Raw genomic sequence first — 17,802 nt, 5'->3', positions numbered from 1 at the left:
CTGGAAAGTGTCCTTTTTTATGCTGTTGTGTGTTGGGGCGGCAGCATAACAGTTGAGGACAGGAACAGGTTCAACAAGGTGATAAGGAAAGCAGGCTCCATCATTGGTTCATGCCCAAATTCTGTGGAGGAAATATTGGATAAGAGGGTAATGAGGAAGATGAGGAGTGTGTTGTCAAGGGATGACCACCCCTTGTACAACATCTTTAATAAGGTAGGAGCCAAAGGCTCCTCCTACCCAGATGCTCCACTGAGAGATTTAGGAGGTCCTTTGTTCCCACAGCAATCAGGCTTTTTAATAAGAGCTGTTGATATGTTGTGACTTAAGCTGTTGTTGTGACTTATGCCCTTGTTTATTTTTTATGACCTATGATGTTGGTTGTTGTAATTCATGCTGGTGATATTGCTGTGATTGTTGTGTTCTTCCAGTGCCTATGTATGGTGCAAACCTATTTTATTTGCTGTTGTAGTGTGTGTTGTACTGTGCCCTGTCTTCATCTCAGTACTGTCCTGTTGATGTATGTTGTTGTGTGTGTGTGGTGGCTGGTGGCAAATGAATTTCCTCTTGGGGATTAATAAAGTCAATCAATCAATCAATCAATACTGCGCCAGGTGCGCCAGGGGGAGAAGCCAGCTTGGTGATTGGCTCCCGCAAAAACGTATCGGAAGCAGAAAGAAATGTATTGCTCTTCTCCAGACCCTTCTGCAGGGCAAATTCAAATCGCCGACAGAACGGGCTGGGGGGGTGCCCCCAGTCTAGGAGCTGCCTACAGGCTCATCCATGCTGCTGCGGTTCACAGGTACAGAACACAGGAAGGGTCGGAGAAAAGGCGCATCACAGCAATGTCTCCAGCATTCGGTTGGGGCTCACTGTAAGAGATGTGGGGCCCATCCAGACTGCGGAACAATCTGTGTTGTTCATCTGAATGCCAGAACTCAGGGCCCACGTTGATTGGCTAAACCAGTGCCTCCAGAGATGACTCATTGGCCTAATCCTGTAAACACCTCCCACTAGTTCAAGACCAACCCTTGTGTGAGTGTTGCAAGACAGTTAGCCGAGTCTTTTAGGGAGGGGTTTATGGTAATGGCTATTAGACACAGAATCTAGAAATAACCCACAACTGTCTTGGTCTCATCGCTGGTGAGCACGCCGTCATCACAAGAGGCGTCCTGCCAGGACCGGGAAAGCTCAGACCTCTGCATGAAGTACTCTGCTCCGTTCAATCTAGTAAGTGACATGTGTGGTGTATTTACCCGGGTTCACCTGGGACACACTGCTGTTTTCGACTTAGCACATGGAGTTCAGAAAAGACATGCCATTAGGTGATTGTGTTGTGGGAGATGTTATTAAGGTACTCCAAGTTTATTAAGGATATAGGTATATGTATATATATATATATATATATATATATATATATAGAGAGAGAGAGAGAGAGAGAGAGAGAGAGAGAGAGAGAGAGAGAGAGTGCACATACCACACACACACACACACAAAGTGTATTTAAAAGGTAGTGCTTATCTAATGCCATCTTTTGCGTTGGTTTGTGTACTTGTTTGTATACTTATTTTATACACAAACAAGTATACAAACAAACACAAAGGACACACACACACACACACACACACACACACACACAGACACAGTGTATTTAAAAAACTAAAGTAGTGATTTTCTAATTCCATGCTGACAAAAAGACAGGCCAAAGAGCATTTACCTAATGGGTTATAGAAATCTGCCAAGGATCAATTTCATTAACATTTTGGCTAAGCCAAAGAAAGGTCGTGCAGCAAAGTTAAATCATCCAAGTAATATCAAGGCAGGGGTCGCTTTCGCTTCTAGAACATGCCAAAGAAGTGCATGACGCAGTTCTACGGCCTTCAATTACAACTACTTATGAGACAATCAACCCCGTAACAGCAGAGCTTCATAGAGCTGATAACAATCTTATCCTTGTCTCCTAAACTTACATTTCCTACAGTGCTGTCCTATACATCACCTGTGATAACAACATTCCCTAGGATTTAATCAACTAAATATTATCTTATCGTATCTTAGCCAGTTCAACCAAAATCCAACAGAAAACAACACTTTCTCAACCTGCCAATTGAAGATTGCTATTGAGAAAAAAACAGCTATAAATATTACAGCTCCGTAATAATGGACAACGTCATTCGTTCAAATCTTTCTTTATAAATATTCCACGGGACGATGGAAGCGTAAACACATGGCCATCAGTAGAGGGGTCAAAGGTTCCATCGGGTGTGCCCACTGCAGCGTGCGTTAGTCTAACAAGTGCCTGTGACTCATGCAGTTCTGTCTGCTTTCCCTATTGTTTTGTTCCCATGCCGGTTACACCCCCGCCTATCCATCGGATTGTATTGTTTTCTCCTTTGTCCAGTGAGAGCTGAAGGTGAGCTGGTGGCTGGTGCGTTCAGAGACGTCGCTCTACACCCAGGTGAGTGGGACAGGAAGAGGATCTCCTCCTCGTACAGCAAGCCAAAGCATCCAAATGAGTGATGTGTCGTGTGTGTGTGTGTGTGTGTGTTTGTTTGAATGTATGTGTGTATGTGCGCGTGTGAGACTGTAGTAGCGTTTGAAAAACACTTATTCCCTTTTGAGTGTGTGTGTGTGTGTGTGTGTGTGTGTGTTACCTCCCACACTTCCTCGGAGCCATCTTCCTTCCCGTTCTGTTGCGTGTTCAACTGCAAGGTTACCTCGTAACACTGCTGAATATCTAAAAACACAAAACATCAGTTTTATTATTGTGAGGGGGCTTCGCGCTTGCTACTCATCTGGCCTTAGGGAGTACAAAGCGAAGGAATGAAGATCATCATTCTGAATATGTGGCTTCCGCATATGGTGGTGAATGCCCCCGATGCCCTGCTCTAGGGATACCTCAAACATGATTGGTGGCTTGGGAGGACCACTGGTGGGGGGCAGCGCATTGCTTATTTTTACAAAGTTGTATCTTTTCTTTTTCACATATGCTCCTTGTCTTCTTCAACAAGCCAGTGTAAACAATTCTCCTGCAGAATATGTACTTAGATTGACCTCTGATAAGCTACCCCCACAAATATAAACATGTTGTTTCTTTACTCTTACCTTCTGTAGGACACACACATAGTATCATGGTGTTTGAATACTCTAATATATATTCTAATTAAATATTCCCACATTACAGGGATACATTTTAATGTGAAATCTCCTAAATGTACTGTGAGCTTCCACGTAAATGCTCCATGCCAGAAATGTAATTATTAGTCAAATGAGTCGTGTCATTTTATTCAAAATAAAACGTAATAAACCGATTTTCTTAAAATATTCTGCGACATATTCCACTCCACCGTGCTCGTGCACAGAAAATGTGGTGGGCCAGAGCACTGGGAAACAACGGTAGTTGGAGATCATTGCTTCAGATCAGGTCTGCATTGCTCACCGGTGATGTAACCAGGGTGCAGGTGGAGCCAAGCATGTGTATATCATTCTGTCTCCAATCGGCGACTGAACGCAGGTAGCCCACTCTACTAAAGGTCTTCTATCTAACCGTCCCCCTCCCACCCTACCCCCCCCTCCCCCCAGGTGCCCGTATATTATATTGACTTCAGCTCAGTCTCCCAGATTCTTTAATCAAGTTGGTTTTCGTTACGATGGTGCAGACTTCAGCGACTTCGTCCACCACCTCTCTCCCGTCACCTCTGGGGAGGGGGTGAGTGGAGTGGGATGGGGTCAAGCCATTAAAGCGGTCGTGTTGTTCGCATCAGCTAATGAGCAGCAGGACTTGTGGTGGTGGGTGACAATCTGGCGGGCCAGCGTTCCTGGTTACGTCACGACCGGCTCCACCGACTGACCCACACATGTCAACATTGACTGGCCGAGTCTGTTTTCCCTCAAGCGCAAAACCACTAACTCAAAGTTTTAACGTCACGACAAGAGCACGGAGGACCGGACGGGCCGATAACGAGGACAACCCTCTGCCCAGAAGCTGATAAAAACGTTGACACACCAACAGTTCTGTGATATGATGTAGCTCTCTCTGTTCACAGGAGGACTGTTCGTTCTATGTCCTCTTGGGATAGCCCTCAGCCTATTTATGTGTGCGTATGTGAAGTGTGGAAGCCAGTATGAGTGCATGTATGTGTGTGTTTGAGTTTGCGTTGCTGAGTGTACTACATGTGTGTGCACGCCTGCATGCATACGTGAGTATATTTGGAGCATGGTGGGTGTGTGTGTGTGTGTGTGTGTGTGTGTGTGTGAGCGTTTGTGTCTGTGTGTGTGTGTCTGTGTGTGTCTGTGTGTGAGCGTGTATGTCTGTATGTGAGTGAGTGAGTGAGTGAGTGAGTGAGTGAGTGAGTGAGTGTGTGTGTGTGCGCACGCGGTAGGAGTCGTCGTATCCCCGAGCAGGACGCGCTAACAGGAGTGTATGAACGGTCCATGTGACTCACTGCTACGTCTGAGAGTGGAGGAGGAGAGCCCGGTGTGTGTGGGAAGAGGACTCTGGTGCCCAGCTGAGTAAAGAGCAAGCTCCATTACACAAGCTCATCTAACACGCTCATGCATATTCACACTGCCACCGCCCGCGTGCACGTGCATCGCCACACACGGAGACAACCCGCATAGAAAGAGACACACAGGTAGACAAGAGCACGACAAGCACACAAACACACACACACACTACACGCGTAAAAAAACGAATGTGACGATTACTGTTATAATAGCAAAGCTATGACTAGCCATGCAAGTATAAGTTTACTTACGACAACTACGTCACCTTTGGATCACATCTGTTACGTTTGAGGTAGGAAGTGTAGTACTGCATTTTCTAATGTTTCTGGAAAAATGTAGAGAATGTTGCAGCTTATAATGTGCTGCTCATCCAATTTGCAACTACAATGCTGCAGACATTGTGGATGCTTGTAGGCTTAATTATTTAGGGGTTTGTGTGTGTGTGTGTGTGTGTGTGTGTGTGTGTGTGTGTGTGTGTGTGTGTTTTGAAAGGACCTTCATCATGCAATACTAGTTATTTTTCTCCCCCATCTCAGTTTCCAAAAATAATTCCAAACCTCAGATACCACATGAATTCCTAACCATAGGACCTAAACACACATTCCCTCTCTATCCGGCCAGGAATGGCTCTAAAAGAATGTGGGTTCGGAGGTCAGCTGTACAGTCGATCCTTTGTACAACTGATTTGGTTTGATTTGTTTAAGTTGAACTTGAAACAGACAAATACTAATTACAAGTTTATTTATGTGTGTGTGTGTGTGTGTGTGTGTGTGTGTGTGTGTTTGTGTGTAAAACTCTATTCACAGTGATCACCTATTCACATGATGTTGCGTCAACTCGGTGACCGTCTGCATGAATCAAACTGAACAGAAAGGCAACGTTTCCCCCGATTCGTTGACATGGCGATGAGCAACTTAGCAACCATCCACTCACAAGAACAATAACAACCACATTCAACCGCAGAAAAGAACTAGGTCGCAATTAAAAGAGTTCCACATCGGGGCAAACAGTTCAACCCTCTTTTGTCATCCTGTAAATTAAATTATCTGCTGGTATTTAGGCTACCCTGTGACTGAATGGCGTGCGTGTGTGTTGCTGTGTGTGTGTGTGTGTGTGTGTGTGTGTGTGTGTGTGTGTGTGTGTGTGTGTGTGCATGTGCGTGTGTGTGTGTGTCTGTCTGGCACACACAAACGAGCCCCACCGCCATGTGCACAAACCCAATATAATTTGCTGCATGTTTGGAGGCTAGGTGGTGGTGGCGATGCGGGCTTGAAATGAAGAGTTCACAGTTGAGGCAGCCTTTGTTCGTGACTGTGCAACCATGCAGACATCCAACGAATCAGTCCCCCTCTCCCACCCTGCGCGCCCCCACACCCACACCCGCACACACACACACACACACACACACACACACACACACACACACACACACACACACACACACACACAGCCAACCCCTACCTCCTACACACCAACAAACACTTCCCACACTGCCCGGAGTGGAAGACTGCCAACTGGATGAAGTTCACCTACAAACTGTACTGCAACTGTCTGTGAAGAGCAAAGTCTTAGCTATGTAAGGGGTATCGTTATAGTTCTTAGGTAGGTATACATGTTTCCGCAAGCACATGGTCTGAACCAATACAATCACCCAACTGACCAGTAGTCCACTTCATTTAACCCATGTCATAAGTACAACCGACATCCGTGTGTATCCAAGCTCCACGTTGTGAGTCACGCATAGAGAAAACGTTGCACAAGGCTTGTGATTCCTGTTACTGTAGACCTTGCCGCAGACTAAATCTACAGCGGGAACAATGTCAGCACAAAATGGCAGATTATGAAAAGGAAGAGCTAACAACAACAATAACAGAATGGGTCACGTTTCAGCTGAGCCTCATTCCACCAAGTCCTCCCTCTGCTGCTGTTTCTTGATCGGAGCCACGCGGAGATCAATAGGACAGGGGGGGGGGTCCTCATCCTCACTTGACCCTACGGCCGTGGCCTGTTACCTGGAGCCCAGTTCAAAGGCCTGTGCTCACACTAGGTAATCTCAACTGGGCCTGAGTACGGTTGCCTCTTGTACATGTAGGTTGCGTATCTGCGCGTGGGTGCTGCGTGTCGGCTTATTAGCATCTGTACCGTGGCCTGAGCACACCTCTCCGAAGTGTACCGAGGCCACGGGATTTAACTGTACTCGAGAAGGGATGGTGGTGTGCTCACACTGGCCAAACGATCTAGACTTGAGGGGGCAAACGTACTCAGGCACGGTACAGATGGTCTAGTGTGAGTGCGCCCTAAGCGTGTGTGACTGGGAGTACCCAGTCAGCACTCAATGCAGGTGATATCGTGGTGTACAGCCAAGAGTTGGAGGATGAGACCTGAATGTCTCTCTCTGGTGAGGGGGGTTTGTTTTAGCCCCTCTCCTTCCTCAAAGCTCAGCATCGGTGGAACATTCCGCTCTGGAATGTTTGGAATTCCGATTTGGACCTTGGATCCAATCTCTGGAGTGTTCAGGATGAGGTGCTCTGGTTTGAAGTGAGAATATTCCGGATGGGTAACAATGTGTGAATGAGGTTGAAAAACCCTCGAAATGCAGCTGGCAACTTGAGTATTGAGGAAAGGATTTCACCGGGCACCAGTCTATTTTGTTGAGAGTCCAAATCAAGCAGCCAGACACTTTAGGGAGGCTGCGATAGCAGTCAGAAACAGCAACAGAGTAGTTACCTCCAACCGTCATGCAACTTGTCCAGGGTAATAGTGAACATATATGAACAATATCTGGACAACAACAAACAAAATAAACCCAAGCTAAACTAAACTAAGATTATCCAAATTATACATTATTATTATTTTGTGTTATTTGAAAAAAAAATATATATATACCAGAGTTATAACCATTGATTCTATAGATATAATAATTTGATAATATGTACAGTGTACAGTACTTTTAAATACATGTTTCTACACATAGTAAGAGAGAGAGAGAGAGAGAGAGAGAGAGAGAGAGAGAGAGTGTGTGTGTGTGTGTGTGTGTGTGTGTGTGTGTGTGTGTGTGTGTGTGTGTGTGTGTGTGTGTGTGTGTGTGTGTGTGTGTGTGTGTGTGTGTGTGTGTGTGTGTGTGTGTTCCCTACCAAGAAGTGCGTGGAACAGCTGGCTTCCAAAGATGGCAGAAACTTTCCCCACGCTGGCGTTCAGCGCCTGCTCCTGTGGACTGGTCAGGTTGGCCTGGTACTGCCGCAGCAGGTCCACTGCCCGCTCGGTGTCTGTCACATAACGACACATTGCTACGTTTCAAGAGAACAGCGAAACATTTGAAATACCATTCATCATTAAACAATTCAAAAATAATGTGTTTCTGCATGGCATAATAGTAGGCCTAAGTCGATACATGTTTTTATCGAGCTGGGTAGCCTACAAGAAATAACCGGACTAACGGGAATAACGGAACTGTCCCTAGCGTACTATCAAGCACAAGGCTGGGGAAAGTTGCTGATACCTAAAGTCAGGAAGAAAGTACACTTCCTGTTCTCCCTTGGGACTTAAAAGTTAGCAGCATATTCTACAAGTTTGTAACAAGATGCAAACGACTGTTAACGGTGCGACCTAACAAGTTAGAAAGTCAGATGAATCCAAATGAGATTCAAGTTGAACCTGTTTACAGCGACTTACCATATTTATGAACCATCCCGTGAAACGAAGTGTAGACGTCTTTGCCTCACAACCTGATTAAACTTCAGATAAATGTCATGTGGTTTGTAAAAAAAAAAAAAAAAGAACAAACTTAATACACAGATTGGCAGCAAAATGCCCCTAGCTCTCTTTTAAACATAAACTTGATGCTTTTCGTTATAGACAGCCCCACCGTTGTTAAAGCAGTGCTCCGGCGGTCCGCATCTGTGTCCCTCCACAACCCCTATACAAGATACGGTTAACGGGTACACAATATTCTCCACTTTCCCAAAGTTTGGTCAAAAGGCTCAGTCCACACTGCGTCCCCGCCCCTCTCAAACGCAGTTTGGACCACCCTTGGGAATCATCAACAGACTAGATGCCTCTTTCATTCGTTTTAGTGATTATTATCGATTAACATATATGTAGTTATTATCAAATATAGTAATATATGGTAGACTGGCTTCGTTAATTGAATGTGGCATTAAAAAAAACTTGGCACGTCAGCAAGCAACCTTTTTTTCTGACTGAGAATGTCTGCCACCTTGTGGTCATAAAGTGAGCACTCCTATATAATGAAACAAAAGTTGAAAAAGGCACTGGACATTTTATGTTCTCAATTTATATTAAATTTACATGATTTAAAAAGTGTATAAAATCTCTTTATCTCTCTTCACAAAACTCTTACAAAAAAATAAGGTCACATAAAACTGTATAAAGGTAATGAAGATTTATACAAGTCAATATAATTATGTTATAGACTTTTAAAACATTTAGTAGAAACCCCCAAAAACAGACAACCAGACAACCCCAGAAGTAAAAGCACATGAACTTATGTGATGAACAAATCAGACACATTCCAGTGTAGCTTTAAGAAGAGAAAATAGTAAAGATAACAACACAGTGAATTAAAAGGGGCCGTTTCATGTCAATAATGAATATCTTGAGTGCAATGGGCCCAGCCTTTATTGCTTCAAACTTAATTTATTTAAAGGTCTGATGACATGTACATGTCACACATCTAGGTGGACACGCCCAGCTGTGATGTCATAAGGGGCCGATTTTTAAAACGGCTTGTAACGGCTAATCACACCACACCTGGTGGCATGTCATGGGATCTTTAAGTTACATTGACAGTGGTAAAGTATAATTCGAAACCAAAAGCCATTCTGCTTGCTCCAGGACCAAGGAGGGGACAAACGTATTCTCTTTCGCTTGTGAGACTACTTTGGATTGTGCAAGAAGGGCGATAGTTCTTGTTGGTTGGAGGCCGTTACCCTGTTCTTCTTCTTCTTTTGTGCTGCTGGCAGAAGATCAGTTGTTATTCACACACACAGCACAACATTTGGTTTCGGTCTCAACACACATATTTTTGAAATGCCTGTATATGTAGGATAGATAAAAACGCAGTGTAAGCCAACATTGATATTAGTGATTGGCAAAGCTGTTTTTTTCAGGGCACTAAATCAATGGCACCAGTCAAGTTGAAAGATATGATCAGCGGCTCGAACAGTGCTTCTAGGACTAAGTAGTCTAACTAGTCTAACTAGTCTAACTAGTAACTCGTTAACTGCGATTGCTCGTTTGTGAAGGATGAGCCAGTGAGCTGGGCATTTAGTTGGAAAAAGATAACCGTTTTCAAACTGAAAGCTACTGTAACAAAGTCTTACCCAATTATGTACAGTGCGCATATTTATTTTTGTGTCTCCTAATTATTAAATACAAAATGTTCTAGGGGCAGGAACGAGCGACTCAGCAATAGCGATGAGCGAAAATGAATGACCCGATCTTTTTGACTGACTCTTTGGCGTCTGGTATCAAGTCAAGTCACTTTTATTTATATAGTACATTTAAATACAACAGGAGTTGACCCAAAGCGCTTTACATTGACAGAAGTCAGGGTTTGGGCAGGTCAGTTGATAAAAGTATGTAGGTATGTACCGTGTCAGCCTGTCGAAAGTCTGAGCGCTCACTAATCCCTATCCTCACTTTTCCCTACTCATACTGGCCACGCCCACTCGCTGTCATCGAAAGGCACTGCTCACACACTGCCTGCTCCGTGGTGCAATCACTCGACACATAGGAAGTGGGACCAACAATGGATTAGTGGGCATCATTGCCTGGAACTAGGACCTCAATTAGTGATTAATAATAATAGCACTGATGGGCCAGCTTTGGCACGTGGGCCACAGCTAGTTCCTGACCCCTTATCTAGAGCAGATAATAACATGTCGATAAGAACATTTTTTCTGCTGATTTACAGTTTCGATTAGGCTTTTGGCAATCTCATCGGGTTTTGATTACAATAACCAGACTCATCTCTATTCAAGGATCTATGACAGCTCGACCATATTATGTAAGCAAGGTGGATAACTTATTTTCCTCATATATCAGATTACACAATGTAGTACACAGCTCATACAACTCTCACCCAGCATACCTCTGTAGATGAGTCCAGACATTATCAGCAACGACAGCAGGTCCACTGTAATCCATATTGCGGTATACTGTGTGGGTCCCTAGAATAAGGAAACATTTACATTTATTACTCTTATGGTAGATTGATCTACAGATGTACAGCAGTAGTTTAAAAGACAGGCATGCAAGTGTGTTTGTGCATGAACAAACGCAGGTGTATTTCTATGTTTTATCCATATGTTCTTCCACTATTAAACACCTAACAGATGCAGACGGCAGTCCTCAGAGGTAGCAGAGCTCACCAGAGTCCAGTCCGGCCGGGTCATTTCTTGGAAGCGGTGGCAGGAGTTGGTGGTGACGGAGCGGATCCCGGTGCACCACAGCAGAGAGAAGAGCCAGCTCTCATTCACCACCCACAGGTTCACACTTATGTTCCTCTGACCTAGATCCCTGGGAGACACACGCTCAGTTTATTTTTCCTCACACACACACACACACACACATATAATCTACATTGCATAGTATTGTTAAAAATGTATTGTCATCGGTTTAAAGGTAACTTAAGAAACAGCATATGCTTTCGACATGGATAATAAACATTCCACTCTCATTAATCATTGCATGCATTCTTATTATTTTACCACCAGGTATGATTTTGATAAGCCATTACAAGCCATTACAAGCCATTTTACACTCTACACTAGCACTTGTGATGTCTCTACAGAGTTCATTGTGAAATGACTATATTAAGTCCGCTATAACTTGCAGTCAAACTTAAACGGCCATGTCCCCTGCCCCGTTTTATAGAAAAATCTGAAACTTGGTGTCTGGGCCTTATTTGAAATTCTGAATCTTTTTGCCTCAAGGACCCAAAATGTCTGCCTGAAAAGTTTTTTTCTGTGCCTTGAAGGTTTTGGGGAAACAAATGCTGACTTGACTGAACACGTATAGAAAGCACACACTTGAGGTTTTCAAAAAGTAAAGCACCGTTGTGACGACAGGGGGCGCTATAACTTACAATCAAGCTCAGCCCAATTATTAAATCAATTACAAGTCTGCTTCAATGCAGAGTTGACGAGTGACGAGTTGACGAGTTGAGAGTTGACGAGTTGACTCACGTATAGAAAGCACGCACTTAAGGTTTTCAAAAAGTAAAGCACCGTTGTGACGACAGGGGGCGCTATAACTTACAATCAAACAAAAACGCTCAGCTCAATTATTAAATCAATTACAAGTCCGCTTCAATGCAGAGTTGACGAGTGACGAGTTGAAGAGTTGACTCACACAAGTTTCGTTCAGAAAATACACATGCACACATTGTCTAGATGTTATTAATACACCAATATAAAGCAGGGTCCACTAGCCCTAATACACTTAATAGTAGCCTACAAGAGGTGTCTTTTACCTGAGTTCAGCTGTGCTCAAGCTGTTGTACTTCAAATTCAGGTGCTTTCCTCCGTCTTTATCCATATCAGAGATGTTGTTATAGTACTGTATGAATCCCGGCGCGTTCTTCATTACGTCGCTTCTTTGTGTGGGTGGAAGCCAGAAGATCTATGAAAAAATACAGAAATAAAATGCTTGAATTCAAATGAACAAAACATGCACTGTAAAAAAACAAAACCTCAACTGCTGGGGATAACAATGACACTGACCAGGTGGGGGTCGATCCCAGATTTCAGGATTGTTTCCACGATGACATTGGTGTCGTTGGCTACCTCCTCGTTTTTGAGGTCAAACAGGACAGCGATGTTTTTCTCCCGAGCCAGGTCAAGGAGCTGACGTAGGGAGGGAATGGTCTGATTCGTGGCCGCCTCCTTCTCCTCAGCTGACAGCTGGGACACCGTGTAGAAAGGGTCTGTCTGGAAGCATGTCACAGTGTTTGATTGACCAATGTGCCATGTATAACGGGGTCGTTCTGTACAATGAAGTAGGCAAGGGTCATCTATGTGTTCAAAAGAAAGCACACAGTAGTGATGATAAATACAACTAAAGGCGAAAGTAGGAAATGTCAAATGGTGTTTTCTAAACGTGTTTTGTATAGGTATAGAAAGATTGAATACTCGTATTTATATACCTTAATAAAATGTCATTATCTGAGATACACACACACACACACACAAACACACAAAATGATGGATCCCACCACTCGAAGAGTCCTCACTGACTGACAAGCACATCAATGTCTTGATCACTTTGTGTTTCATCCCCCTTGCCTGAATATGATTACAAATTCAGAGGCACTTATTATGAGTAAACCAAATGTCAATCAAAGTGATGAGGGCCTCCATTACCTTGAGGAACCAGTCACCGGCATTCAGGGTCTGTAGCTCCTCCAATGTCAGCTTGCCGCTTTTGTTGAAGTCCCGCCCAGCAAACCTGTGCTTCGCGTCGGTTGTCCGCAGGAAGAAGTCGTCATGGTCGTGCATGAGGAAGGGAACCCCATCTCCACTGGGGGAGGAAGTTAATGTTAAACCAAGTAAATGTCACAGTCAACTTGTGTTAACCCCCCAACACACACACACACACACACACACACACACACACACACACACACACACACACACACACACACACACACACACACACACACACACACACACACACACACACACACACTACCTGATCTGCACGTCTGTTTCAAAGGCTGTCACGTTGCATGCCACACTCCTCGCGAACGACATCATGGTGTTCTCAGGGGCCAGCTGAACACAGACAGACAGACAGACACAGAGAACATTGACACATCTTTCCAGTTGGTTCACCAAAACAGTGTTGAGTTCTGAATACCTGCAGCACAGAGCAGGTATTCAGAACATGCAGATACTGTATCGGTATACAACTGAGCCAGGTGAAACACATTAGCATCTAAACAAGCCAATTGTTATTTTCCTCTTTGTTTGTTATTTCTCAAATTAGTAGAGCAGAATTTCTAGAGAGAGAGAGAGAGAGAGAGAGAGAGAGAGAGAGAGAGAGAGAGAGAGAGAGAGAGAGAGAGAGAGAGAGAGAGAGAGAGAGAGAGAGAGAGAGAGAGAGGGAGAGAGAGAGCCCACCATGGGTGCCCCTCGGTGGCCAATGAGCTTGGGTTTGGTAGGGATCTGGTCAGACAGGCAGGGGGTATGGAGCTGGATGAGTAGGGGACTCAGGTACACAGCTGTGACTATGATAGCAAACACCAGCGACAGAAGGATCTTGGATCCTATAGGAAAAACAGGTCAGACAAGTACAAGTACTCAGTGTATCAGCCAACTGACACTGAGCAAAGGGGACATTTGTACTTCAGACTTTGTTATAATATGAATAATGTTAAAAATGCAACCCCCTAAAAATCCACAAGCAATCTACGTAAACATGAATCGTTAAACCCACACTCTAATGACGCTACAATTTCACTCCTTATTGTAAATGTTGACTTATATTAGTGTTTATGCTTAATAAATGGACTATGGACTAATAAGCTGTGGTTGCCGTTGTGAGTATTTGTCACTGTGAGTATTTGACAGTGTGAGTATTTGTCAGTGTTAGTATTTATTTGTCATTGTGAGTACTAATGAAGGACCAATGCCACTCACCTAATCTCCGAGCTTTGTGAACGCTCTGGATGACGAACCAGCTGAGAAGAGTCAGTGCTACCACAGCACCCAACTGCAAGAAGGGGCCTGTGGCCTACAGAGAACCCACCACACACATGAGATACACTGAGGCAGGGGCCTGTGGCCTACAGAGAACCCACCACACACATGAGATACACTGAGGCAGGGGCCTGTGGCCTACAGAGAACCCACCACACACATGATACACCGCACCACTGTGAAAAGGCTAGGTGTGGTCATGTGGTGCACCCCCCCTTGTATTGTCACCCTTAAATGGACTGTACCTGGAGTGAAACCGCGACCGTAGGCCATGCCCCTGGCCACTCACGGGTTAATGCAGCGACAGCCAAGGTGACCAATAGTACACCTAAAAACAGAAAGACCTAGGCAGGAAATACAAACATGTAATGTGGTAACAGGGATGAACACATCAGGGAACGTACGTGAAGAATAGTCAAAATAAATAGTGTGGGACGGTTAGTTTAACAACTCCAAGCCAGAATCCTCTGGATTTGAACCTGAATGGGTGCAATGAGCTGTAAGCTGTACTTGCTCCTTCATAACATGTGTCTGAAGAGCGTCAGATAAATGCCCTATTAGGGAAATGCTCCTTGTCTTGTTGTTTTACAAACCTTGTGTACGCAGTGCAAGTCAAGTGGTTCTTTCAAGGCAATTTGGAACAGTGCAAAGACCTGAAATCAATAAGGTAAGACATTATAAAACATCCACCTGAGACTGTTTCCTAAATCCACAAAAGGAATTAATACTATGATTAATTACATGTATGTTTAAATGTACAGCTATTGCAGGAAGATACTGTAGAAGTGTTTGATTTCTGCTTTATATATATAGCTGGGTACAAATACACTTCAATGAATACATGTCTTTAAACAATCGTAATCACTGTTGCATTAATACAGGTCTTTCAGTAATAATTTCTTATAAACTACATACACTCTCCATGTTCTCCGTTAGGTTCATTAGGTTTGATTTACCAGCAGAAGGGTGCAGTAGCAAGTCAACACAGCAGATATAATGATCACCACCATGAACCAGTTCACCCACTGTTTCAGAATGTTGAAGCCCTTCCTGGTGACAAAAGAGTACAAGCCAGCATTAGCTACACCCTCTGATGGGTCAATGGAATTAATTTTGTTGATGAATGCAAGTGTGTCCATCTAACTATTGATGTGAGTAAGTGAGTGACAAATGACCTACCAATTAACATCCTCTCTGTCATTGAATGTAACCACACAAAAATACAGCCAACATATAGTGAGCAGGCAGGCCAGGAAAACAAATGACATCCAGCATCCTTCATGCTGAAATGAAAAACAGGTTTTGGGTGAAAAATTGTATACATGTTTACCTTTTTTCTTTTGTTGCAATGACTGTGTTTGCGTACGTGTTCATGTCTGTGGCGGCGATGCCGGTGTGTGGGCGGGTTTGTGTTTGTGTGGAAATGCATGTCGGTTGCAGTTGTTAGCACATGCCTTTATGGACCAGTTCCCAAATATTAATTTTTTTTTCATTTTTTTCATTTTTCAGAAACTGTCTCTGTGACCAGCACTAGTCATGAATTATCTTTGAAAATATCACCCCTTCATGCTGTTGAACAATGTACTGTGTAACCGTCCTGAACATCTTTTCCTCTCACAGGCTGCGACAGGCCCGACCAGCAAGGACTGCAATGTCAACGTTGACGACAACACTTTGCATCCCCCGCCAACTGCTTCACGAAGACACTCGATAACCCGAATAACAGTCTCTCAGGAAACAGAACAACTAGCAGCACAATGGACACCGAGGCTTGCTGTTTTATAAAGCTGTTCAAGCGGAAAATCATTTGACAATGCGTCTCAATTGAGTCCACCAGGAATGTTAATCCCAAATCACAGGGATTTTGTGAAGTTTATAGAGATTCGAAATGAGGGTTGTCGCCATATGAACACACAGGAAACTGATGTTTATACATGCTTATACAACAGGCCTACAAAATAAACATCAGAAAAGATTCTATGGCCAAGTGCTCTAACATTTATACAAAATGTACTGGTCGAGCTAAACATCTCTACTGTATACAGCGGCGTGGCATGGGGTGGAAAGGTGATGACGATTCAGGGGGCCCTGAGAGGGATAGGGGAATTTAAATCATATTTTTATCAGAAGGTTGTGAAACACAGCCATTTTCCCTTAACAATTCAAATAAAACAAAGTGAACATCATTTGATCTACAGTGACAAAAACTTTAAAAGTTCTTTAAATATATATATAAAAAATGTTCCAGTGCGCCATATCTCTGGGGCCCATATTAAATATTGTCACGGGGCCCAATAATCCTAGCTCACCGCTGCGTTACTGACACACACCTTTCTCTTCCTGTCCTCCGGCTGCCGGCAGTTGCAGCTGTAGAAGCCCCTGAGGCACACTCGGCCACAACCGCTCTCCTCCTCCACCTTCTTGTGTGATGCCATTCCCTCCAATGGCTCCCCCCAATAGGAGCACTTTCCCAGGGTGTCTTTGTAAGGAGGAGGTGGTGGTGGTGGTGGGGGGGGGGGGGGGTGGTTATTCCCTCACCCAGGGAAAACCTGCCATGTCTGGAGAGCGGTGAAAAGAGAATATGCACAAGTAGGCCAAGAAAGACATTCTGAAGCAAGGGGGTGAATATTGCTGGGGCTCTTCTCAATAGCCCTCTTCATGAGAATGTTTAAGCCCTTACAAGGGGGGTGAAGGGGAATTGAGTTGGGTGGTGGTGGTGGTGGTGGTGGGGGGGGGGGGGGGGGGTGGTGTTTACAATGATCGAGAGACCATGGGGTACTGAAAGGACCGGCCTGGGAGTGATGTCACACTATTGAAGCCTTCACGACACGACTCGGTGACAGGCACGTCCCCACACTAGAGCTGGTCGCCCGCGTGGGAAATGAATAGGCTAATGTGACATCTTATATTTTATCGTCGCTTTAGTTTGCAATCTGTACTTGCCACAAACAAATCGATTACAATCTCGGTGGTAACCATAGGCCTGGGTCAACTTTTCAATAAAAAATACCCTCCCTTTGTAGTAGTATTATTTTTGGCTTATCGTTGCAAAAAATTTTTTTTTTGTCAGTTACATGTTACACAATGTTACACAAACAGTTACACAATAATTGCTTAATTTACAATCTAACAGGTGTTCGCCAAACCTCCGAGATCTAAACCCGCTAAGCCCGATGTACCCCCCAGGCCATGAGACTTCTCCACCAGCAACACTAATCGAATTAATCATCACATGAACACTTTAACACATGCTCTGGACATGTATGAACAACGTCCATTAACTGCATGAATTAAATGTCTCTCCACTTTTGTTTGATATATTTCTTATTTCAAATTTGGTATTGTCCATTCATACTTTCCCTTTGGCTATAAAGACCAGCTACCAAATCATTTATACTAGGCTACTATGTTCCTATTTTTTTTTAATAATCGTTGGAATGCGCTGCGTGTGTTATTTTGTTACGTTTCGCTCTTACTTTATTACCGTCGGACTTTGACTCGGTTCTTAACAGCTGCGGTTCTTAAGTGGAAACGTTTCACTACATGACTTGATTTCTTTTGGGATCTTGCCACATAT

The 17,802-nt window shown here is 44.0% G+C and overlaps 1 protein-coding gene across 1 annotated transcript; it reads right to left on the bottom strand.

The window, feature by feature from the left end:
* Positions 1–9,398: 9,398 nt before the first annotated feature.
* gdpd2 (glycerophosphodiester phosphodiesterase domain containing 2) lies at positions 9,399–16,660 on the bottom strand (the record flags this gene model as incomplete). Its single annotated transcript, XM_084469125.1, has 14 exons — positions 9,399–9,475; positions 10,607–10,694; positions 10,896–11,043; positions 11,999–12,147; positions 12,249–12,455; positions 12,888–13,044; positions 13,216–13,298; positions 13,647–13,792; positions 14,166–14,259; positions 14,471–14,569; positions 14,819–14,878; positions 15,182–15,275; positions 15,405–15,508; positions 16,556–16,660. 14 exons carry the CDS (start codon positions 16,658–16,660, stop codon positions 9,399–9,401), a joined length of 1,611 nt encoding a protein of 536 aa, XP_084325251.1.
* Between the last annotated feature and the right edge of the window lie 1,142 nt (positions 16,661–17,802).

Source organism: Micromesistius poutassou, assembly GCF_964030765.1.
Source record: "Micromesistius poutassou genome assembly, chromosome: 6".
Classification (NCBI taxonomy): Eukaryota; Metazoa; Chordata; class Actinopteri; order Gadiformes; family Gadidae; genus Micromesistius; species Micromesistius poutassou.
Note: the sequence above shows the minus strand (reverse complement) of the source record. Positions and strands in the feature narration are given on the sequence as shown.